At 53.0% G+C, this 21,970-nt stretch overlaps 8 protein-coding genes across 8 annotated transcripts; 5 read left to right on the top strand and 3 right to left on the bottom strand.

Annotated features, from left to right (window-relative positions):
- Positions 1–464: 464 nt before the first annotated feature.
- Positions 465–1,630, top strand: PV09_07605 (uncharacterized protein). Its single transcript, XM_016361388.1, has one exon. The coding sequence runs from the start codon at positions 582–584 to the stop codon at positions 1,437–1,439; it is 858 nt and encodes a 285-aa protein (XP_016210714.1). The 5' UTR covers positions 465–581; the 3' UTR covers positions 1,440–1,630.
- Positions 1,491–2,689, bottom strand: PV09_07604 (uncharacterized protein). The gene has a single exon (XM_016361387.1). The coding sequence runs from the start codon at positions 2,500–2,502 to the stop codon at positions 1,723–1,725; it is 780 nt and encodes a 259-aa protein (XP_016210713.1). The 5' UTR covers positions 2,503–2,689; the 3' UTR covers positions 1,491–1,722.
- Positions 2,690–3,073: 384 nt separating this feature from the next.
- PV09_07603 (uncharacterized protein) lies at positions 3,074–10,266 on the top strand. Its single transcript, XM_016361386.1, has 3 exons — positions 3,074–3,905; positions 3,973–4,112; positions 4,160–10,266. The coding sequence occupies exons 1-3, from the start codon at positions 3,292–3,294 to the stop codon at positions 10,159–10,161; spliced, it is 6,756 nt and encodes a 2,251-aa protein (XP_016210712.1). The 5' UTR covers positions 3,074–3,291; the 3' UTR covers positions 10,162–10,266.
- On the bottom strand, positions 10,147–13,661 carry PV09_07602 (uncharacterized protein). Its single transcript, XM_016361385.1, has 5 exons — positions 13,479–13,661; positions 13,334–13,422; positions 13,029–13,279; positions 10,453–12,975; positions 10,147–10,397 (listed from the first exon to the last, which is right to left on the bottom strand). Exons 1-5 carry the CDS (start codon positions 13,563–13,565, stop codon positions 10,375–10,377), a joined length of 2,973 nt encoding a protein of 990 aa, XP_016210711.1. The 5' UTR covers positions 13,566–13,661; the 3' UTR covers positions 10,147–10,374.
- A 715-nt stretch (positions 13,662–14,376) lies between these two features.
- On the top strand, positions 14,377–16,427 carry PV09_07601 (uncharacterized protein; the record flags this gene model as incomplete). The annotated part of the gene is made up of 2 exons (XM_016361384.1): positions 14,377–14,457; positions 14,508–16,427. The coding sequence occupies 2 exons, from the start codon at positions 14,377–14,379 to the stop codon at positions 16,425–16,427; spliced, it is 2,001 nt and encodes a 666-aa protein (XP_016210710.1).
- Positions 16,428–17,307: 880 nt separating this feature from the next.
- On the top strand, positions 17,308–17,696 carry PV09_07600 (60S ribosomal protein L29; the record flags this gene model as incomplete). Its single annotated transcript, XM_016361383.1, has 4 exons — positions 17,308–17,314; positions 17,383–17,434; positions 17,501–17,603; positions 17,661–17,696. 4 exons carry the CDS (start codon positions 17,308–17,310, stop codon positions 17,694–17,696), a joined length of 198 nt encoding a protein of 65 aa, XP_016210709.1.
- Positions 17,697–18,650: 954 nt separating this feature from the next.
- On the top strand, positions 18,651–20,231 carry PV09_07599 (uncharacterized protein; the record flags this gene model as incomplete). Its single annotated transcript, XM_016361382.1, has 2 exons — positions 18,651–19,230; positions 19,285–20,231. 2 exons carry the CDS (start codon positions 18,651–18,653, stop codon positions 20,229–20,231), a joined length of 1,527 nt encoding a protein of 508 aa, XP_016210708.1.
- Positions 20,096–21,869, bottom strand: PV09_07598 (uncharacterized protein). Its single transcript, XM_016361381.1, has 2 exons — positions 21,264–21,869; positions 20,096–21,203 (listed from the first exon to the last, which is right to left on the bottom strand). Exon 2 carries the CDS (start codon positions 21,157–21,159, stop codon positions 20,776–20,778), a length of 384 nt encoding a protein of 127 aa, XP_016210707.1. The 5' UTR covers positions 21,160–21,203; positions 21,264–21,869; the 3' UTR covers positions 20,096–20,775.
- Positions 21,870–21,970: the final 101 nt, after the last annotated feature.

Below are 21,970 nucleotides of genomic sequence, written 5' to 3'. Positions count from 1 at the left end.
TCGCTCCCATCCACCTTGCGCCCGCGCGTCGCATTCACTGATGATTGAGTCGAATGTGTTACCACACAATGGAACTGCAGCGTACGTAGTATTGAGTCTGGATTATGCGATCTGATGCCGTGATTAAGCGAGATCTGGCATCCCGTCTCTGTCTCTACCCCATGAGCTTTCTGCTTGTTGGTCCGAGCGAACTGCGGAGAGGGTCGGAGATAGATAGACGGCAGCCCACAGATCTGAAAGGACAATTGTACGATGGAACAGACACGACCAGGCGTGTTAGAAGTGACCAAAGCAGGAGTAAACTAAGTCCATCCTGGCGTGGTGGTTGACGCTGAACCTCCGTCTCAGCCCTACCCGCAGCCCCACTCGTAACGTCGCCAGGGTCCTTGGCCTTAGTGCGCCGCCCGCTGCGGTTGTCTGGTTGCGGCTGCCTTCATTGTTACCTCCCTCTGCATCCCTTCGGCAGTCTCCCAAAGATGACTTGACTCTCTTGCCCTCTTTCCCTCTTTTCATACCGATCTGATACTCTAATTGCATCATCAGTCAAAGTTGGTGGTTTTCCTCGCTGGCTGTGAGAACAAATGGCTCGGAACATGGAGGATTCTTGGACTGCGGGGCAGTCGCTTCGTCCTTCGCCCAAACGGAAGCGTACTGACTCAACGTCTCTGTCCGCAGCGGACAGTATTTTTGCACCGGAGCTACCGTCGTCTCGGATGGAACATTTTGTCGAAGAATTGGCGCCGTTAGGTCCGCCGCCGGCGGAGCCGAACCTCAAGCCCGTGTACCTGGAGTCAACTACGCCTCTGCAAATACCGCTTCTGGAACAAGAAGAAGTAGAACCGTATGTCGGTGCGGATAGTCCGCGGAGTGCTGTAGCAAGGAAAATGGAGGACTTGAATCTGGCCGTTCGGAGTCACGCAAGACCGATGCCTATCCTCAGCTTTGGGGACGCGAAGTCCAAGGGCGGAGACAAGAAAAAAGTGAAGCTTGACCCAGAGGCCGTGGCGCACTCTGATGTCGGCACCGACTCAAGCAACCTCGGCGATGATTCCAATCCAAATCTTTCTGGTGCTCACACCTCTTCGCATACAGCCAAACGTGCGAAATCTCCGCCACTCACTCCATCAAGAACTACCTCGGCACCGTTCGAAGAGACTAACGTCATATGGTGGTCCGATGCTGAGATAACGGGTCACCTTGGCCTGGATCCAGATGATGATGGCTATGGTATCAACGGCATTGGATTCAAACCAACGCCTGCTATGGCTGCCGCTCGCAGCATGAAGAGGAGGCGGCAGATGGATGAGTGGCGGATTAGGGAGCTGCGCGAAGAGAGGAGACGAAGGGCTGAGGGTCGCAGAAGAGGTGGAAGCACCGACCCCGGAGGCGGTACAGGGACGAGAGGAGTGGTGAAGCGAACTGTCAGATTTGCCACGTGAGTTATAAGGCATGGAAAGGGATTTACGCGTATCTGTTGGAGCGAGGCGTTTCTGGATATGGCGCAATTTTGCGGAGATTCCCTTAAGTTTGGATTCTATTTGAGACATGATATCCCCCACTTAGCAAATATATACATCTGGAATTCAGACCGAGGCCTGCACGAGGCAGGCTTCTCCTCGCATCAAATGCATAGATTTACAAAACAACAAAAGATCCCAGGTTGCGCCAAACGCTATGCAAATGCAGCTCATACAAAACACCGCCAACCAGAACGGCTCTCAGCTACCAGAATTTGTACCACCTTCTCTGTGCCGCCTTCTCCTCCTCTTCCGCCTTCCGCTTCGCCTCCCTCATCTCCTCAATCTTCCTCTTACGTTCTTCATACGCCAGCCTCTTTTCCTCTTTCTTTTCATCGATGATCTTCACGGCAGCCCTCATGCCCTCTTTCTCCCGATTGCGCTGGACGCCGCACCACTTGTAGCCAACAGCGCTGCTGCCAATGAAACCCCACACTGCGTAGTTGGTCGACTTCCATACGGTACGCCCCGTGATGAAGAGCACGCTTCCTAACGCGAAGCCGGCCATCATGCCGTTGAGCAGAGCAGGTCGCACGCAGGGGATCTGATGGAAGGTCTTGTAGTCTGAAAGAGAGATGGTTTTCAGCGCATTGGCGACCGTAGGTTCGGGTGGTTCTTTGGCGACTTCTGAGGCAGAGGGGTCGGTGTATTTCCCCCGTCCTCGCTGAAGAGTATCGCCGCCGGGAATGGTGTTGAACACCTCGCCACCGCTGCCCGGGGCCTGATTGAATATCTTGGACGCGCCGGAGCTGCGTCGCAAATTTGGCGGCGGGCGCTGTTCCAGCTCTGCGCGCACCTCGGGAGGAAGCTGTCGAGACTCTTGAAACGCCTTTGACGCCTCCTCTGCAGTGGGTGGGAAGTCTGGGTCGACCATTATGCCGCGCAGGGGGGGCTGATGCCGCTTAGAGAAGGCATCTGTGGACTCCGGGGTGAAATCTGGAGGAGGGATCCGGGGAGGATCATTGGTGCCTGTACCGGACGCCATGATGGGCTGGGTTTGCGAGCAGTTGCTGCGATGAAAGCAATGAAGTATATGGTGTGATCAATGGGGATGTGGGGGCCCAATGTTAACGAGATGGCCAATTGAGTGGAAACAAGTATCTCATGCAGCGAAGCTGGTTGCCGCGACCAGAGACAAATCCGCTGCTAATGCGAAGGAGCATGGAAAAGCGTGGCAAGGCTAGTCGAAATGCCCTGATCGAAATATCAGTTCTTTTCCTAATTGGGACGGGCAACTTTTGCGGAAAACTACCGCATCGGTTAACTGAAGAACGATATCCTCGAACTCGGATTTTCACAAGCACATCGAAATATGTTTGCTCGCTATCAAATCGTTATCCCGCCTCCTCGATACGACAGATTTCCACCTGCATTCTTCACAACTCTACCCTGTGGACTTGATTCTCCAACGACAATGCGGTGGTGGGAGCACCCGGAGTGTTCCTTGAAAGGCACAAAGGCATTAAGGCACCAAGGACATATGGATAGGCAACAAGGCGACAACAAATGACAATGCCTGATTGGGTGCTCGTGACCGGCGCGTCCGCCAAAACTCGCCCACGCGACGCGCCGTGCCTGACTGGGTAATTCACTTCCCAGTCTTGCTCATGCTACACGGCCACACTCTGCTTCACAACACGTCTGTCCTGCTTCAAGGCTGACTAGTCCCCAATCGAGCGTGCAGCGAACAATTGCAGCTTAACGATGAGCATACGTTGCTGAACAGGCGCCGGCTTCCACACTCGTGTCCGACGCGCTACAAACACGTCCCACCATGCCTGTACGAAGAGCTGGCCAGCCGTATAGACGGCTAGGCAAGAATGGCCAGACATCCTATGGCTCCAAAAAGAGCCAGCCAGTCGCGGCAACCTCGCTGCTGGCCACAGAACGCACATCCTCTTCGGAGAAGTTTGAGTCGATCCGTCTTGCGAACAGTATCGACGAGTCCATGGGCTTCGCGCGGTACGATTCGGGCCCCAAACGCGCAGGTTGGCTCGTCAACATGCACTCGACGTCCATAGAGGATGAAAATGTGCCCGGCGGCCGAGCGGGCGTTGATTTTTACTTCATCGGTGAGAAGGAGGGCGAGACGTTCAAAGCCACGCTCGAGTACGAGCCGTACTTCCTGATCGCAGTGAAGCGTGGGAGGGAGGCTGACGTCGAGGAATGGCTGAAGCGTACGGCAGAGGGCGTAGTGCGCAGAATCACAAGACTGGAGAAGGAGGATCTTCAGATGCCCAATCACCTTCTGGGATACAAACGAACGGTGCTCCAGCTAAATTTCGCGAACGTGGGCGATCTGCTTGCGGTAAGAAAGATCATTCTACCTATCGCGGAAAAAAATAAGAAGAATATGAATGCGATGGATACGTATGCTGAGATGGCGAGGTGAGCTCTCTGCTTGAGAATGATTTGGATCAAGAAGCAAGACTTGCTAACGATCCCTTCAACCCAGTGCAAACGCTGGATTCGACATTTTTGACGAGAACAATGATTATGAGAAACGAAATGGTGGCATTGCCGACGCGAGTGATTTCATTGTCGATGTGCGAGAGTACGACGTGCCGTATCACGTTCGTGTAGCAATTGATAAAAGTACATCTGACGTGCCCGTTCTAACAAACTTGTGCTGACGCGCGTAGATATACGAATTGGAAAGTGGTACTATGTCGAAGCCAAACATGGCCATATATCATTAAGCTGCATCGAGGAACGGCTGACACGTGCCGACCCTGTAGTCATGGCGTGGGATATAGAGACGACGAAGCTACCGCTCAAGTTCCCCGACGCAACCATTGATCAGATCATGATGGTATCATACATGATCGATGGCCAAGGTTTCCTGATAACCAATAGAGAAATAGTGTCGGAAGATATTTCGGACTTTGACTACACGCCTAAGCCCGAATATGAGGGTCCATTCATGATATTCAACGAGCCTGACGAGAGGGCGCTCATCGAGCGATTCTTCGAACATATCAAAGAAGCCCGACCAACAGTCATGGTCACGTACAACGGTGACTTTTTCGATTGGCCCTTCATGGAGGCTAGGGCGAGTGTTCTTGGGATCGACATGTACCGAGAAATTGGCTTCCGCAAAAACAGCGAGGATATATACCAGTCGGATTACTGCGCACACATGGATGCTTTCGCTTGGGTCAACCGAGACAGTTACTTACCCCAAGGTAGTAGAGGTCTGAAGGCCGTCACGGTCGCGAAGCTCGGTTATGACCCCGATGAACTGGATCCTGAACTCATGACGCCGTACGCAAGCGAGAGACCCCAAACACTAGCAGAGTACTCTGTTTCCGACGCAGTTGCGACATATTACTTGTACATGAAGTACGTACACCCGTTCATATTCTCACTGTGTACTATAATTCCTCTCGGTCCCGATGACGTTTTGCGAAAAGGAACGGGCACATTGTGTGAAATGCTTCTCATGGTGCAGGCTTATCAGAAGAACATCCTCCTGCCCAACAAACATGTTGCTCCAAGGGAAGCATTCTGGGATGGCCATCTTCTCGAGTCTGAAACATATGTTGGAGGCCATGTCGAGAGTATTGAAGCCGGTGTTTTCCGCAGTGATATACCCTGCAACTTTGCAGTCGACACCAAAGCTGTTGATGAACTGCTTAGAGATCTGGACGCTGCGCTCAAGTTCTGCATTGAGGTAGAAGAGAAGAAGTCGCTCGACGATGTGGAAAACTATGACGACGTCAAGCGTCAGATTGAGGAACGGTTGCTCCAGTTGAAAGAGAAGCCAAATCGGAGCGAAAATCCGCTCATTTATCACTTAGATGTTGCGTCTATGTATCCGAACATTATGACGACGAATCGACTGCAGCCAGATTCTATGAAGCAAGAGTCCGACTGTGCAGCATGTGATTTCAATCGGCCAGGAAAGACCTGCGATCGAAGACTGCCGTGGGCATGGAGAGGTGAATTTCTGCCCGCGAAGCGAGACGAATACAACATGATCCGCAATGCACTGGAGAATGAGCGCTTTCCTGGACGGGGCCCCAATGCACCAGCAAGAACGTTCCAGGAGCTGTCTGCAGATGAGCAGTCGACTTTGGTTAAAAAACGTCTGCAAGAATACTGCAAGAAGATCTACCACAAGATTCACGACGCACGTACGATTGAACGCGAATCGATTATCTGTCAAAGAGAAAACCCATTCTACGTTGACACCGTCAAAGATTTTAGGGATCGACGCTACGACTTCAAGGGAAAGCAGAAGGTGTGGAAGGGGAAAACGGATGCGCTCAAATCTGCTGGCGCGCCGGCTTCTGAGATAGAGGAGGCGAAGAAGATGATCGTGTTGTACGACTCGCTGCAGCTGGCTCACAAGGTCATCTTGAATAGTTTCTACGGCTACGTCATGCGAAAGGGTTCGAGATGGTATTCCCTTGAGATGGCAGGCATAACGTGTCTGACTGGAGCGCGCATCATTCAGATGGCCAGACAGCTCGTTGAGCGGATAGGTCGTCCGCTCGAACTTGACACAGACGGTATTTGGTGCATCCTCCCCGCCACATTTCCGGAGAATTTTGCGTTCAAGCTTAAGAATGGAAAGAAAATGGCCATTTCGTATCCGTGTGTCATGTTGAACCATCTGGTCCACGCGAGGTTCACGAATCACCAGTATCAGACACTAGTAGATCCTGTTACTCTGCGGTATGAGACTCACAGCGAGAACACGATCTTTTTTGAGGTGGACGGCCCATATAAGGCTATGATTCTGCCGACATCGAAAGAAGAGGACAAGAATCTGAAGAAACGCTATGCCGTGTTCAACCATGACAATTCGCTTGCCGAATTGAAAGGGTTCGAGGTCAAGCGCAGAGGCGAGCTTAAGCTCATCAAAATCTTCCAGACCCAAATCTTCAAATTCTTCCTTGAGGGCACTACACTCGCAGAAACATATGGTGCCGTAGCACGGGTGGCAAACAGGTGGCTGGATGTGCTGCATCAGCACGGAACAACTCTGGCGGACGAGGAGCTAATCGACCTAATTTGTGAGAACAAGAGCATGACAAAGACTCTAGAAGAATACGGTGCACAAAAGTCTACAGCTATCACCACGGCGAAGAGGCTAGCCGAATTTCTTGGTGAACAGATGGTGAAGGACAAGGGATTAAATTGCAAATACATCATTTCATCTCGGCCTCGCAATGCTCCTGTCACCGAGAGAGCTATCCCGGTCGCGATTTTCTCGGCCGATGAGCCTGTGAAGAAGTACTACCTCAGGAAGTGGCTGAAGGAGGACCCAGGAGACATGGATCCGCGAACTGTAATCGACTGGGATTACTATCTTGAACGTCTAGGCTCCGTTATTCAAAAATTGATCACAATTCCGGCGGCGCTGCAAAAAGTCAAGAATCCGGTGCCCAGAGTTCCTCACCCAGAGTGGCTGGATCGTCGCATCAGGAATAAAGAGGACAAATTTCAACAGAAGAAGATGACGGATATGTTTGACGCAAGAGAAAAGCCACTTGCCGAAGCAGACATCAATACTCTTGCCAACCGTGGGGCCATGGACCTCGAAGACTTCGGGTCATCAAAAACACCACAGGCGAGGAAAGCTACCGTAACCAAGATCGCATCGAATAAGAGAAAGGCGCCCGAGCCGGTGGTTACGGTTCAAGCGGACCCATACGCCGCGCTGCCGGCAAAAATGCCGAATATCAGTGAAGACTACTCTAGCTGGTTGAAATACCAGAAGCAGAAGTGGAAAATTCAGAAACAACAGCGCGCGCGTCGACGACAACTTTTCGGCGAGAGGAGGACGGATGCGGCTGATGCGATTGGGAGCTTCTTTCGTAATCAAGCCGAGATGGTGTACATTAGCACTTGGCAGCTGCTACAGCTGCGCGAGACGGAGACACCGGGTGAAGTACGTGCCTTCGTCCTGATCGACAAGAAGATCCACAGCATCAAGGTGATTGTACCACGAACAGTCTATCTAAATTTGAAAAGGGATGAACTACCCGATGTCAGTGTCGCGGGAGTTGAGGTCGAGAAGCTCACTAACTACACGCTACCAAATGGCCATCCTAGCGTGCATTTATTCAAGCTTACGATGAGTGAGCAGACATACGTTACCGAGGCGAAGACTCTGAACATGCTTTTCAACCATCCAAGTGTTGAAGGTGTGTACGAAAAGCAGGTCCCACTTCATATCAGGGGTGTTTTGCAACTCGGCAGCGTGTGCACATTCGACGAGACACAGAAAGGCGTTCTCGGCAAAGGTCTCGAGCAAGGCTTTGATTTGGGTGCCCTGAAGAAGGTCAAGATGGACAAACCGTACCTAGCTGAGGCCCCCCTTAAATACTTGTTTCTGTATCACGTCATTGCCGGAGAGCGCCAAATCTTTGCTCTTTTTTCAACCTCATCTGAGCGGCCAAATGCCCATGTGGTTGTGTTGAATCGATCGAAAGACGTGCAAGGCCTGCCAAACATGGATAGGGTCTACCGAGAACTTTTGGCCAAGCGATACGAAGAAAATAACGGAGAGCCATGGCAAACGTGCTTTGAGTATCCTGAGGATATACACTTCAAGACGGTGCAAGTCACCACAAGGCGCAAAGCACATCTTGAAGTGGGCGACGCGATCAAGCGTATGAGAAATGAGGAGAAGGACAAAGCGCTAGTTCTGGTTGTGCAGTCCCAGGCGACACGCCTGCTTTCCCATGACATTCCTGTGATGAAGGAATTTCCCATCATTCCGCTCAAGATCGATGAAACAGACAAGCAACTCCCGCCTCTAGGCTGGCAAAATTTCATTGCAAAAAGGATGGTGATGCATTACCTAACTGTCGGACAGTGGGTTGCGCATCTCATTGAATTGTCAAGATATGGTGATATTCCCCTCTGCAACCTGGAAGGGCACGATCCACGATTCTTGATCGACGTTGCATATGCTAGGAGGCTGCAGCAAGAGCGTATCGTGTTGTGGTGGAGCTCAGGACCGAAGCCCGATCATGCAGGCTATGAAAAGGACGATGTGCTCAGTGCTTTGGAGAACGTGGAGATGCCGTCGATTAATCAGCCAGGCACATACTCGACCGTTTGTGTAGATCTGAACGTCCGGAACCTCGCCATCAACACTATTCTCGCATCTTCACTCATCAACGAAGCGGAGGGTTCGGATTCCATTTCTTTCAACCCAGCAACAATCTCGACGGACGGGACTTCAGACAGCAACTCCTTAGTCATACACTCCGATAATGCGTTCGCAACGGCAGGTATTCTTGTTCTTCGCGAACTGGTCAAGGCATGGTGGGCTGAGGCCTGTGCCGACAATCAGATGGCGGACGTCATGGTTCAGCACTTGGTTAGATGGGTGGAGAATCCAGGATCCTTCCTTTATGACCGATCGTTGCACTATTATGTTCAAATGATGTCTCGCAAGGCCTTGCAACAGTTGATGACAGACTTCCGGCGAGTAGGATCAAATGTAGTCTACGCGTCCGCGCATCGTCTGCTTCTGCAAACGACTAAGGCAGAAGTTGGCAATGCATATGCCTACAGCCAGTACATCCTTAAGACCATCAAGGCGAAGCCGCTTTTCACCTTCTTGGAGCTGGAGATAAAGGAATACTGGGATTACTTGGTGTGGTATGACGCCTTCAATTACGGCGGCAAAGGATGCACTGAGGTCGCGGGAGCTGATGAGCAGAAACTTGACTGCATCATGAATTGGCAGTTCGCAACATTTTTACCTCCCATTTTACAGCCGGTATTCGAGGAATGGGTCATCGCTTTCATCGATCTCATGCACGGACGAAAGAGGCCGCAGAATACTGCGCCTGACGGAACCGCGGCACCAAGACTGACGCAGATTGCGTTCAAAAATCTTACGGATACCGAAGAGCTCGTCGACCCTGACGACCAAGAGAGAGACTTTCCCAAATCTTTCACGAAACCGCTCTTGAAGCAGATCGCATCCTTGATTCGCCGCCAACAGTCCGAAGTGCTTCATGCCGAGCTTGAGGCGGACTGGCAGTTTCCGTCCTTGCCTGGTTCGCATCTGAGGAACCTCACGAATCCAGTGCTCCAGCTGGTTAAGAGCATCACGCAGGTCCTTTCTCTGGACAAGGGACTCAATCTCCCCGCACGTCAGCTTCGCGCACAACTCCTTAACTTATTCGAGATCCGCGAGTTCAGCGCCGCGGCTTCCTTCCAGAACCCGTCCGCAAGCGTAGTCATCCATGGCTTGGTCTGCGAAGAGTGTTGCAGTGTCCGTGACTTGGATCTCTGCCGTGACGCCGACATCCTGCCTCCATCGAACGTTGGACTTGACAACCCGGTGGCGGCACAGCAAGTGGCCAGCCAAATCAAATGGCGTTGTCTTACCTGCTCATTCCCATTTGATCGTCTTCGCATCGAAGAAAAGCTCGTCGCGCGAGTTCAGAGCTATGTCATGAGCTGGGTCAGTCAAGATCTCAAGTGCGCCAAGTGTTCGAGGCTACGGGGCAGTAACGAATTCGCCGAGCACTGTGGGTGCTCTGGGGTTTGGGTGTGCACGGTCGACAAGGAGCAGATTCTCAGACGGCTACAAGAGCTGGAAAGGGTTGCGGAATGGTATGGTTTGGGTATGCTGGAGAGATGTGTGAAGGAGTTGGAAGAGAGCATCTGATTCTTTACGCAATAATGATCGAGCATTGGATGGTGTTTCTGCATGTACGGGTATTTGAACGTAGATAACGTCACAAAAGGGCATAATATGAAGCTTTTAAGAACGAAAAACAACTTGTCGCACACGTGTTGCAAATGAGCCATCTGCCATTGTGAGGTCGAACCCATGATAATCCTAACCCCAGATCTTTCAGGGTGGGCCGTACACCTGACACTAGAAGAACTTTGATTTCATAGCTGCAAGCTATTGTCAACATCACATCTAGCAGCGCAAGTTTAAAGAGAAACTTACCGCCAAACACCATGTTTCGCTTCTGTTGAGCGACAAACTTGCTAGCCTGTTCTGCCCAACTGGCGCTACTCTCCTCCAATTTGTTCACAGAATCGCCCATCAAACTTAGATTCTGGGTCCTTTGGTTGATCTGGTCCTGCATGTATGCCCAATAGCCCTGGTCCTGGCCTCCAGCTTGTTGATTCGACCTACCAGCCTGCCTCGCTGCAATCTCGTCGGCTCGCGCCTGAGCGATCATGCGCTTCGAAGGCGGACGATCAGGACCGCCGATCAGCAGATCCAAGTCCGAGGGTGTCACGTATTGAGAGCCGGATATCCACTGGAAGTTGGAGATGGTAGGCCGCGGCGGGATGACGAGCTCGGGATTGAATATCGTGTCTTTGTTTCGGTTGATGACGAGTCCGCTTCCCCACACGTTGAGCATGGCCGTTTCGGATGGACCTGTCCAGCCGAAGATGTCGCCCGTCTCCGTAATGATGGCTTCGTCGAGCCTGTTGCGATCGAGGACATCTCCGATCCTTGCGGACGCAATCTCCTTCAAGGATGGGATTGCAAACGCTCGCGCGATTCCGTCTTGGAATGCAGTCACGAGCGCATAACCTCCGTCGCCACACCTAGAGACCGCTGCAGACATGCACGCGAATTCGTCCCAGCTTTTATGCGCTCCTTTGCTTGTGGCTGGTTTGAATATGCGCGCTTCTGTCGCCGTGACTGCAATTAGCACGCCGTTGACCTTGTAGCCATTTCTCAAGCCGCCAAACGCGTTCTGCGTAGCGTATGCCGCTGCGCCTGTTTGTGCGTTGATCGGAGAAATACGAATGACGCGGTCTTCAAAAGCCACGGCTCCGGCAAAGTGGACTCCATGGCGTCCGCCTTGTTCGGGAATGATCTTGAATGTTGCTACATGGCCTTTGTTCGTGCCGACATGCAAAAGCAAACTCGAAAACGAGTCTCCCTCCGCAGTCATGACACTGAACTCGACGCATGACGCATATGTCCCCTTCGGTGGACCAGAGAGACTTGAGCGACGTAGACTACCTCCGCGACCCGAACTAGCGAATTCTTGTACATTGCCCTTATAGATCACTGCTGGCCCGCGCATATCGATAACAGCAATGTTACCCCCCTCAAACCCAGCTGCGATGAACCCAACATCGGACGCCTTGAGCGCTGTGCAGGGACCATTTTGCATATCAAGCAGTGTGAGTGGTAAGAAGCCATCGCTTAACGAAGGATCGGTCCTGTCCTGTATGTTGGTCAGACCGCCGGGGTTGTTACCTTCGGGCGGCGGCGGCTCCCGTCCAAAGTTCCTATTATGGCCCCAACGGAAGATTGCAACCTCACCAGTTCGAGTTCCGGCCGCAAACTCCCCACTCGCACCAGAGAAGCTCATCTTAGTTATATCTAGACCCCCACGACGTCCCACGGCGCGATCGACGTCGACTTGGATCAACGCGTCGTTTTCGATCTCGTCTCCGTGACCAGCATCCCACAAACGCACTGTTCCGTCAGCATGCGCCGTTTGCACAATGTTCCTTCCTTCAAAACGCTTCATTGGCCTGGGTGCCTCTGCACCACCCTCTACAAACTTGGGGCCGTGACTTCGCTTCTCTACTAATCCAAGCCATTGACTTCGTTCGACAGGCGAAAGCTGGATAGAGGTGATAAATGGATGTACGTAGGTCACTGAGAGTGGCAATTGATTGGTTGGGGATATTGGATACCCACTTGGAAAACTCATCGAGAGAATTTCACCCGATGACAGCAGACAAATCAATGCAATGGGATCGTGAGCACCAGCGAAGTGCGGATCGGTTCGAGGGATCAAACAGAAATCCACTACCGTGGCTCCTGGAGGAGTTGGAAGGATCCGTTGGCGCTTGGGGGATGCCAGATGTTGAGAAAGAACTTCCCAAGATGATGTCGTGTAGTTTGGGGTTCTGCCAAATTCAAGAAGCGTTAAACCCTGTGCCGGCACATCTTCAGGCGTGCCACCTGAGACAAGTAATGCTGTGTCGTCTGGATCCTGATTCGCGCACCACGCAATCTTAGAATACGGTACTTTTCTACTATGCTGCTGGCTTGGATTGTACGCATTAGAAACGGGCACGTTAACGTTTGTATCCTCCAGCGAACGTGCCATGACCACCCTTCCATCGTTCGAATCCCAAAAGACTAGGCTAGAATCCACATGTGCGGTGAGCACAAAAGTGCCTGTTGGATGCCATACAGCCTGGGTCAGCAGTGGATGTCGAACAACAGTGGTATGTGCTGGATCTGCATCGCCCCCAGGCGCGCCTCGAGGTATTTCGTATTCGAAGAATTTCTGCGGTGCATTTTGCTTGAAGGAGTAGATAACGGCGCCTGATGCATAACCGATTAAGAGCTTCCCAACATCTCTAGGATGGAGTTGCAAGGACACTATCGGTGAAATGCGAGCCTTTGGGTTCTTCTCGCCCCAGAAACTAGGCAATTTGAATGGAGCCATGCTCTCCCTGTCAAGGTCATACGCGAGAACATCACCTACGGGCCACTCTTAGCGATCTGTGCAAGGGAACTTGAATGAAGACCTTTACCGCTCTGCATCCCAAGAATGGCGTAATCTAACATCGGATCCGAGCATAAGGCAGTGACGGTTCCTGGAGGGGAATAGCTTGATATAAACTTCTTCGCCTCAAGGGAGTAAACGGAGAGATCATTCCTCGAATCGAGGCAGATCAGCTTGTCGGCGCAAAACTGCAGTATCTTGACCGATGCCCTTCGCTGGAGGGGAAGGACAGCGGTGATGCGTTTGTTTCCAAAGACATAGATCTGACCAGGCCCGAATCTGGTGGTGTCAGCTCCTAGAGTTCTGCAGTTTGGAGGGGAAATGAAAACAAACTTTGTGTCGTTAGTGCCCAGAGCCAGTAGGCCCTGCACGGGATCGTATGCAATGACTGAAGTCTGCGAGTTGATTCCATAGCGGCTGATCTGGAATTTTCGTGAGTCCCAAGGCTGTCTCATCCTAGACGCAAGGAAGTATGTACATCGTCAACAACGAACTGGTCGGGAGTTATGCCCAACGACAGGTCATTCTGTATGCCGGCCTGCTTTCCTCGCAACAGATGTGTCATGTTGGAGGCTCAGTACATTCGAGATCTTGAGTTGCACATTGCATGTCCGAGTCTGCGACCGAGACGTAGCACGACCTCGAAAGCTTTACGGAATCCCGACGCTGCCCAAGTGTTTGATGCTCAGCCACGGCTGTTTTGGGCTTAGCGCAAACCCTGGTAGGGCTGGCAGAGTCGCAGACATACCAGACGAACCACAGACATCAATTTATCAGCTCTCGCCTTTTTTGATCTGTTGTGCATGGTGATCCTCTAGAAAACGGATCTGAATTGCTTGCTTTGAACCGTGGCCTAACAAGCTTTGTCGGCCGCCATTGCGAACACTGGAGGTGGCCAGTCTCCAAACGGGCTCCGTCGCAATGTGGCCCGTAAAGTGGTCTTGCAACACCTTGCATTGGCCACCTTGGTACTGATGCGGACAAAAGACGGCATCACTGGCATCGACGTCAATAAGTGAGCATGGCTGATATCGTCAGGATCATTTCTCTAGCGTAGCGCATCAAAGGAGGGCCGCTGCATCTCAGCCAATCAACGAGATGAGTCGTCGACTCCGACTATCGGTCTTAAGACCATGACCAGAAAGCGGAGCAAGCCACAGGCTAACTGTCTTAAGTTCTAAACTCCCTCTCGTGCCCTTCTTCTTAGTTGTGATAACGGAATGGCATGTAGCTCTGCTATCACCAAGGACGACCTAAGCGGAGTGTGCGCTACTTTCAAGCCTGAATCAAGCTTTTTAGTTCCCTTGACGTAGACCAGACGTGCAGTGTCGGCAAAGCCCAAGTGTTGTTCCGGTGGAGTTTCGGATATCAGTACTATGGATGCAACCAGTCCTCCAGTCCCGGCCAGGAAGCGAACAAAGTCACGCAATGGCTGCCTTAGGTGCAAGGACAAGAGAGTGAGTATGCCGCAACAATGCTTGATCCATCCTCACTGACTTGTGATCAGCGAAAATGTGATGAGGCTAAACCCGAATGTAATGAGTGTATTCGGCGCAGTCTACCATGTCCGGGCTACAAGAAAGAAATCAAGTGGTCTCTACGACATGAGAAAATGCTGCGAAGGGAGCAGCCGAAGTCGTGCGTCAGACGTGCAAGCTCTCCGGAACGGGGGTTGTTCGACCGAGCAACCAGCGCGATAAATCAGGATGTAGTTGCTCAGCCCAATTACCCAGACCAGCGCGCAGGGGTGACTCCAGGACATAACCCAGCCACGGCCGATGCGGAAGAGGTCGGGAGAATCGACGAAGGGGCGCTTCGTGAATTTCTGCTTCAATGCAATGCCGCATTAAATGACCAAACTTCGTGGATGAACCCGGGCCCAATAGCTGGGCAAGCAACCGTCGGTGAGGTGGAGACAGTTGCATCGGATTCTGTTGACGGAACAATCATACAAAAGCCAAGTCTCGCGTGCAACGCTTCGCCTATCCTCGACTTAGACGGGTTAGACGTGCAGGATACGTCGCTTTGGCAGCCACCCAAGCTGCGAGACAGCATCTACGAAGACGTTGACGACGATGAACAGGTTGCGGTCAGACAGAGCTTGTCGACGTGGCGAAGGAAAGTATCAACCGCTCCAAATTCACTGATCGACGTAACCACGTTTCTGGTGGACCACTGGTTCCGAGATGTGTGTCCGCAGTGGTCAGCTTTCGACTCAAACCTTAATCCTAATCGGTACCACATGTCGAGCATATGGACAAACTCCAAAGCCGTGCTGTACTCGATGAAGACCATGTCTGCGACCTGCTTGCTTGACACTTTGCCGCATCTTAAGCAAGAAGCTTTGTCATCTGCACGAGCCTCGGTTGAAGCTGTCTCGGAGGACCTGGATAAGCTGGAGCTGAAAAAAACCGATGAGAAGCTCAAGGTCCCTTTGGAACTGTGCTTGGCCCTTCTTTGCATTGGCACAACGATGTGTTGGCTCGACACAAACCTCCTGGGCCTTGCCTACTGGAAAGAAGCACGTAGACTGCGACAGTTTTTTCATGAGAACTATTGGCTACTAGATGAGGAAGAAAGACAGAAACTTGCCTTTTTTGAGAACAGCTGCGTGTATTGGGACATGCTTGCCGCAGTGGTCAGTAACGAGGAGCCGGACAACGCGAACAGTGAAGATATCATTCTCGGCTGTTCGCGACCGGAGCCCCTAGTCCAACCGCATCCGTGGACGGGCGTTGCCTACAAACAACAGCGCCTGCTTTCCCGCACTATTGCGCTATGCCGTCGTCATCGCATGAAAATGCGGAGACTTAAGGCTGAGGGAGACACGGACCCGCAGCCAGAAGCAGAGGACTTGATGGACGCGTACATACTCAGCAACGAGCTTGAGAACGCGGATATCCCGTCTCCGCAAGTTGTGGTCGACATGGGAGATCGCTTGTCCTTGCCGTCGCATTTTTCTCAATTGGCTATTGCATTCCGTCTTGCTGCGCTACTACAGCTGCACCAGACCTTTCAACTAGATGTTGGGCTCTATGGAGATGTCGGAGCGCAGAAGAGACTCGTTCTGAAGCTCGCATTCGAATTGTGCGCTATTCTCGAAGACATTCCAGTCTCGAGCAACACGCGCTGCACACAGCCTATCCTATACATCACAGCGGCATCCGGGCTACGTTTCGACCACCCTCCTGCCGAAGACGTTTTCGCGGCCCTGACGCCCGAGGTACTTGAAGTGCATCGGGCGAGGAAGTTTATCCTAGATAGATTTGCGAGTCTACAAAGGAGCCTGCCTCCCAAACCGATCATTGTTGCTACTGAGCTGGTGCAAGCTATTTGGAGGAAATATGAAGAGGAGCGGGACAATACGATGAAAGTGCATTGGATCGACGTGATGATTGACGAGAAGAAGTACACGCTATTTGGATGATGCCAAGGCCAGCCTCGCATCACTCGACAGGGCTTGATGCTCAGTGGCAATGTAATTACCCGATTCAAACGCTTTTTAAACATGAGAAGCCATCAATGGACTCAAGAGCTTGCGACGTCCAGTTCTGCCTTCCCACGGACAGCCGATCACACGATAGCTCGCAAATTCGGTGAGGCGAAAAAACACGAGATCTAACCACCGTGACGAGAGAAGAGCGCCCACGCCGCACGGTGTATCCTGACCATGACGAGAGCACGGTTTTGCGCGCTTTTATCGTGCGGGCAGGTTGCTTGCGTGCATGTGCCCCACGCTAAGGCGCGCAGGCGCGCGAACTGGTCATTCACACGCCAAAGGCGCGGTTTCAACTGGCCCTGCAAACAGATGAGACATAATAGACTGCCGTAAGGCGGGCGTGGGCCTCCAAGTGCCGTTCAAAGAGGGGAGATCAATGGACAGATCACCGGAAGCCAGCGCTTGGAGGAAAGAATGAGGAGCAGGCGGACGGCTGACGGCTTTGCGCTGCAGGATCCATGTGACGACCAGCGTGTATAAAAGGCGAGCGAGGTGGCCCGTAGGCTTGACTTTCCGAATAAAAAAGCACCGGTATTGGCCGCGAAGCGAGTCAGGCACAGATGCTCGTCGACTATCTGATTCTTTCCGACCGTACGCTTGCGACCATGTTTGCGCCTGAAGTTGTTGTGAGGTGAGTTTAAAAGGTCAAGGCCGTGGTCCTGCAGGGTCTGACTAAAGTGCAGGTGCCGATTCAGCTATACCCTTTCAGGAACCACGGGCTTGGCGCCTCACACACCAACAGCGCAAATTCCTGGTGCCCGATCGAACTCAACTACAAGCCAGTCGTCACGCAACACAACCAGCAGCCATGGCCAGTACGTTGCAAGATCTTCCAATTGCTTTGAATGTATCACAGACGCACATGCTAATCCGTCTTGCGCAGAGTCAAAGAACTCGTCTCAGCACAACCAGTCGAAGAAGGCGCACAAGAACGGGTTCGTTCTTCCCTTGATTTCTATGTGTGAGACTGGACAGCGGAGCTGACAATCCTTGACGGGCAGCATCAAGAAGCCTAAGACGCACCGCTACCCATCGCTCAAGGGCACAGATCCCAAGTTCCGACGCAACCACAGACACGCGCTGCACGGCACCATGAGGGCCCTGGTACGAGGCAGTGGCATAACCCCCCCGATGGGCACCGTACTAACTCACTGTTCGCAGAAAGAGGTGAAGGAGGGCAAGCGTGACGCCGCATAAACGTTTTCTAAGTTGATTCGAACCCCCATCAATGCACTGTAAATGGAGTTGGGACGGCATCATGGTACGATATCTTCAAGGCCGCAAAGGTACGGACGGACACCGGCATGGCATCCACACGCAATCAGTCCCCTCGGATGAGCGGGGTCCTTCTTTCGTCGTGGTCAGAAAAACGGTAGCTAGGACACACACAGCACCGATATCCAATTGCACATGATTTGATTGGCGATGGCCGCACGTTGCAACTCATCCCTTCCACCACCACACGTCTCGTGCTAACGCCTTGTGCGCTTCGAAGCTTGTGATTGGAATCCGTCGTGACAAAACGGCATATGTGTGTACAGCGCTACGACCTGCCCCGTGTCTAGTGTCTGAAGGAAGTTCTCAGAGAACTAACGTGCCGAGAACAACGTCCCTTTCATTACCAAGCACGCGACCCTCTGACGCCATGGGATCGCTGTGTATGAAGAATCGGATATATTTCTTGACTTCTCTTCGCAAACGAAGTTAGCTCTCGAATGACAACAGAGCTTGAAAGCGCCCTTATTCGGTGCTGACACGACTGAGAATCCATCTTCTTGATGCTGTTGATTAACTACGCGTCCACAATGTTGGCGTGCTGCAATAATGACTTTGGTGGGTTGTTACTGCCCATCGTGACTGCAATTTGTGTAGCGACCGTTACGGCAGCTGGATAGTTTACAATCACATATTTTTCTGTCACCTTCACCTGTCTCAACACTGGCTCCTGCTCATTCCCAACCTACCGTGACTCAGCACAAAGCTGTGAAGAACAACGTGATGAACGACTCTAAGCGGCGCGTCTTGCCGTCGCCTCGACCCCTTCCTCGCTCGCTGACTCCACAGTCAGGACCAACTGACGCAGCCTTGCAGGACGGCAAAGGAACGAGCACACGGCCAAACCTTGACTTGACCCTTACGAATGCAAAATCCATGCCCGACCTGAAGAGAGCGAGCGCGAAACGGCCAAAGCTGGTTCAGCGCGCGAGTCAATACCTGGTCGCTAACTACGGGAAGGCCAAGGAGCCGAATTACTTCACCGACGTTGAGCCTCGTCAGGATGTACGGCACCACGTATCGCTTGAGCAAGCAATTGATTCCTTACATAGCGGGCTCATGAGGGACACGTTCAAGCCTCTCGGCGCTGAACAGAACAGTGCAGTGCTCCGCGTTTTGGAGGGCTATATGAGATTGAAAGCTGAGAACGGCCTGCTCTTGGTGAAGATGGAAGCGCTCAGTCGGCAGCACGACGAGAATGTAGATACCCTGGAAGACGAGCGCAGGATGTGGAAGGAAGAAGAGGAGATGTACAGAGCTGAGGTGAAGAGGCTGGAGATCATGATCGCTGAAGGGAAGACTGGGCTGGGGCAGGTGACATTGGCTAGGCAGCAGAGTCTAGTGAGAAGAAAGGACAATGGAAGGGAGAGATGGAGCAGTGAGAAGGGTCGAGTTAGTGCGGAGTGGAGAGGCAGGAAGTCACCAGGTGGTAGTATCGAGCGGCCAAAGTTTGAAAGTAAGGCTTGATGTCTCTTCATCGCCACAAGCTGAAGCTGATATTGGCACGCAGTCATACGCCCCACGACGCCATCGGACGAGATGAAACAGCTCTCGAAGTCGATCAAGGCAAACCACTCATTCCTCAGCCTGAACTGCCTGCCCGAACGCCCACCGTCCAGAATGCGAGGGCTGTCACTGGCCGATGTAGACATACCTCGTCACTGGAGAAAGAAGAGCGAGGTGACTAGCGCTGCACCGTCCACGTCAGGCTCTCCGGCTAAGATCTCCCTCTCGGACGACGATTTCAGTTCCACCGGAGGCGACGCACTACAGGACGAGATCGACCAGCAGGAGCTCGACAAGCAGGCGATTCATCGCGTCGCTAAACTGATGGCGGCGAATGCTCCCGGTGTAAACCTCGGCGAGGCGATTCGATTACTCGAGGCATGCATAGCGGGCCATCTGGACCTTACCGTCCTGCAGCATCGCTCACTGAGAAATCGACGCCCGTCGACGCCACTCAGCGAGCGTAGCAGCGAAGACGGTCTCACTATACGCTCGTCCAAGTCGTTGACTGTGCGTCATGGCGCGGACCAGGTGTGCACAAACACGGAGAACGAGCCGTCTCTTGGGCGCGTCCGGCGACCATTTTCCTTCTATGCAGGAGACGACCAGATGAGCACAACCGACGTGCGCTGCGTCGCGGAAAATCCGTCTTCGCACTCTTCCATTTCTCCAGAAGCCTCGCCCAAAAGGCATGGCTCCTTGCTTGCAAGCCTAGGACCCGAGCGCATCACGGCAAGGCCTCGTCGTGAAGACTCCTCCTCCAGCGTACTCACCAGCTTCCGGCGCAGTCCTGTCGGCGACGGCGGCAATCTGGGCAGCGAGTACGGAAGCGCCTCTTCGTTGACGCGAGCGTCGTGTCTCCTTGGCGATCTGGTGAATGACAGGTCACCTGCAATACTGCGGAGGGCAAGTTCGTTGGCAAGAATGAAGAGCACGGGGTTCGGCCGTTAGAACTAGACCAGCGGGCACACGTTGCTGTGGAAGACGTGGGGATGAAAGCGAAGGCCGAGGGTGGTCAAGAGAGTAAATGGGTGGGGAGTGAGGGAGTAAAGTAAAGACAAAGTGAAGACTTCTACGCAAGGGGAGAAAACTTGAGAGAAATGACATTGCAGAACTAGATCTGGGGTCACACCACTGTAGGCGATTTAGTGCCCATCTCTTTCGTTTGATCCACACAACGGCTTGATCTCCGGTTCAACTTCGCGACCCAAGGTGGTTCGCATGTGCCGCTGCCTTGTTCAACGGCAGAGGGGGCGGGCGTCCAAGATGCATCTCGCCCGCCCCCCCTAGGGGTCATCATCGCGTGTAGCGTGTCAGGTCGGCAAGTGCGCGTGTGAGTCCCGACGCCCTCTTGTGACTGCAGGTGAGGCGGGCGCCTTCTCGTTCTTCCGGCTTGAAGGCGATCTGTATTGTCTCCTGGCGCACTGAGAGCGGCCGGCCCGAAGCCGCGCGGGTTCTGTAGCCTGGTTCGTTCGACCGGTCGCTCAGGCGGCTCTCAGCCGCCCTTGCCGTCGTCGACGTCCATGCCGTCCCTCTGCTTCCTCGTCATGACCCCGTTGTCGACGCCCAGCCCGGCGGCCTCCTCGGCCTCCCTCTGGCTGGGCGGGCCTCTGCCCTCGGCCATCTCCTTGAGCTCCTTCAGGCGCCGCTTGTGCACCTTTCCCTTGCCGTGCGCGGCCAGGTTGGACGCCGTGTCGAACCACTTGGCGCACTCGACGCAGTAGTGCAGGCCGCCGCCGGGCAGGTCCGACGCGTCGCCTTTGTACTGCTGGTACCGGGCGAGGTGGGCCGGGTCGGCCAGGTCTGCGACGATCTCGTCCAGGCCGCGGGTCATGCGCCGCGTCTTCTTCTTGGAGTCCGAGCCACGGATGGCGGGCATCTTTCTTTCTTTTTCTTCTTCTTCGTCGCTGGGTTTATCGGCGTCTGGAGGCGTGTTGAGCCAGAGGTGAGGGAAGCGTGGGGTGGCCTGTTTTTGTTTCGAACCTTTTTTTTTCCCCACCTCTTGGCACGTTCTCGGTTTATACCGGCTCTGGGAGGAAGTTGCAGTGTGGAAGGGGGGAGACGCAGAGAGAAAGAGTAAGAGAAAGGGATACGTTTGTTTGGTTGTTTGTCGTGGGGCCGTTTCTTTTCATATTTTTTCTTGGGTTTCTTTGAGTTTGCTAGTTCGAGCGGCTCTTGTGGATCGTGAAATTTTTGTGGATCTGAAACATGGAGAGCGGCCATTGGACAGGCCACACACACACACACGCCCACTCACATCGCTACAATGGGCATCAGGTGGAAAAGACGATGATAGTGAATGAATTGACCCTTCGAGCAGCTGTGCTTGGCTCCTACGGAAAGATACGGGCGTTGTGCGCATGAATTCGACCTTGGTAGAGCATCACGATGCAAAGGCTGCGCAGTCCTCGTCCATTTCAACTCGTCCTTCGCGGTCACAAAGAGCGGCTATTCAGGACGTCTGTAGCCTCAGCCGGGTGCAGGAGCCAAGCTGCACCTGAGGAATGTGTAGAGTCGGTGGCCCACGACAGTTCTCTCGAGACATGACGCAAGGACGCTCTCGATGTGTCTGCGGTTGGCGCACGCTTCAGGCTGCAATTTCTATACGACGTGGCCCACGTTTGGCAGACGGCCTTGAGAAGCTTGTTCACGGCGAAGTGGCAGGACGGGGCGAAGAGGTCGCTTTGCCG

Source organism: Verruconis gallopava (genome assembly GCF_000836295.1).
Source record: "Verruconis gallopava strain CBS 43764 unplaced genomic scaffold supercont1.31, whole genome shotgun sequence".
NCBI lineage: Eukaryota > Fungi > Ascomycota > Dothideomycetes > Venturiales > Sympoventuriaceae > Verruconis > Verruconis gallopava.
Note: the sequence above shows the minus strand (reverse complement) of the source record. Positions and strands in the feature narration are given on the sequence as shown.

What these genes read in the sequence shown, in the direction of transcription:
- PV09_07605 (XM_016361388.1), top strand. Translation starts at nt 582, where the DNA reads ATGGCTCGGAACATGGAGGATTCTTGGACTGCGGGGCAGTCGCTTCGT.
- PV09_07604 (XM_016361387.1), bottom strand. Translation starts at nt 2,502, where the DNA reads ATGGCGTCCGGTACAGGCACCAATGATCCTCCCCGGATCCCTCCTCCA.
- PV09_07603 (XM_016361386.1), top strand. Translation starts at nt 3,292, where the DNA reads ATGCCTGTACGAAGAGCTGGCCAGCCGTATAGACGGCTAGGCAAGAAT. An exon ending in ACGTATGCTGAGATGGCGAG is followed by an intron (nt 3,906 to 3,972) that starts GTGAGCTCTCTG and finishes CCTTCAACCCAG; the next exon opens with TGCAAACGCTGGATTCGACA. An exon ending in TCGTGTAGCAATTGATAAAA is followed by an intron (nt 4,113 to 4,159) that starts GTACATCTGACG and finishes TGACGCGCGTAG; the next exon opens with ATATACGAATTGGAAAGTGG.
- PV09_07602 (XM_016361385.1), bottom strand. Translation starts at nt 13,565, where the DNA reads ATGACACATCTGTTGCGAGGAAAGCAGGCCGGCATACAGAATGACCTG. An exon ending in CTGGGCACTAACGACACAAA is followed by an intron (nt 13,280 to 13,333) that starts GTTTGTTTTCAT and finishes TGACACCACCAG; the next exon opens with ATTCGGGCCTGGTCAGATCT. An exon ending in CATTCTTGGGATGCAGAGCG is followed by an intron (nt 12,976 to 13,028) that starts GTAAAGGTCTTC and finishes AGTGGCCCGTAG; the next exon opens with GTGATGTTCTCGCGTATGAC.
- PV09_07598 (XM_016361381.1), bottom strand. Translation starts at nt 21,159, where the DNA reads ATGCCCGCCATCCGTGGCTCGGACTCCAAGAAGAAGACGCGGCGCATG.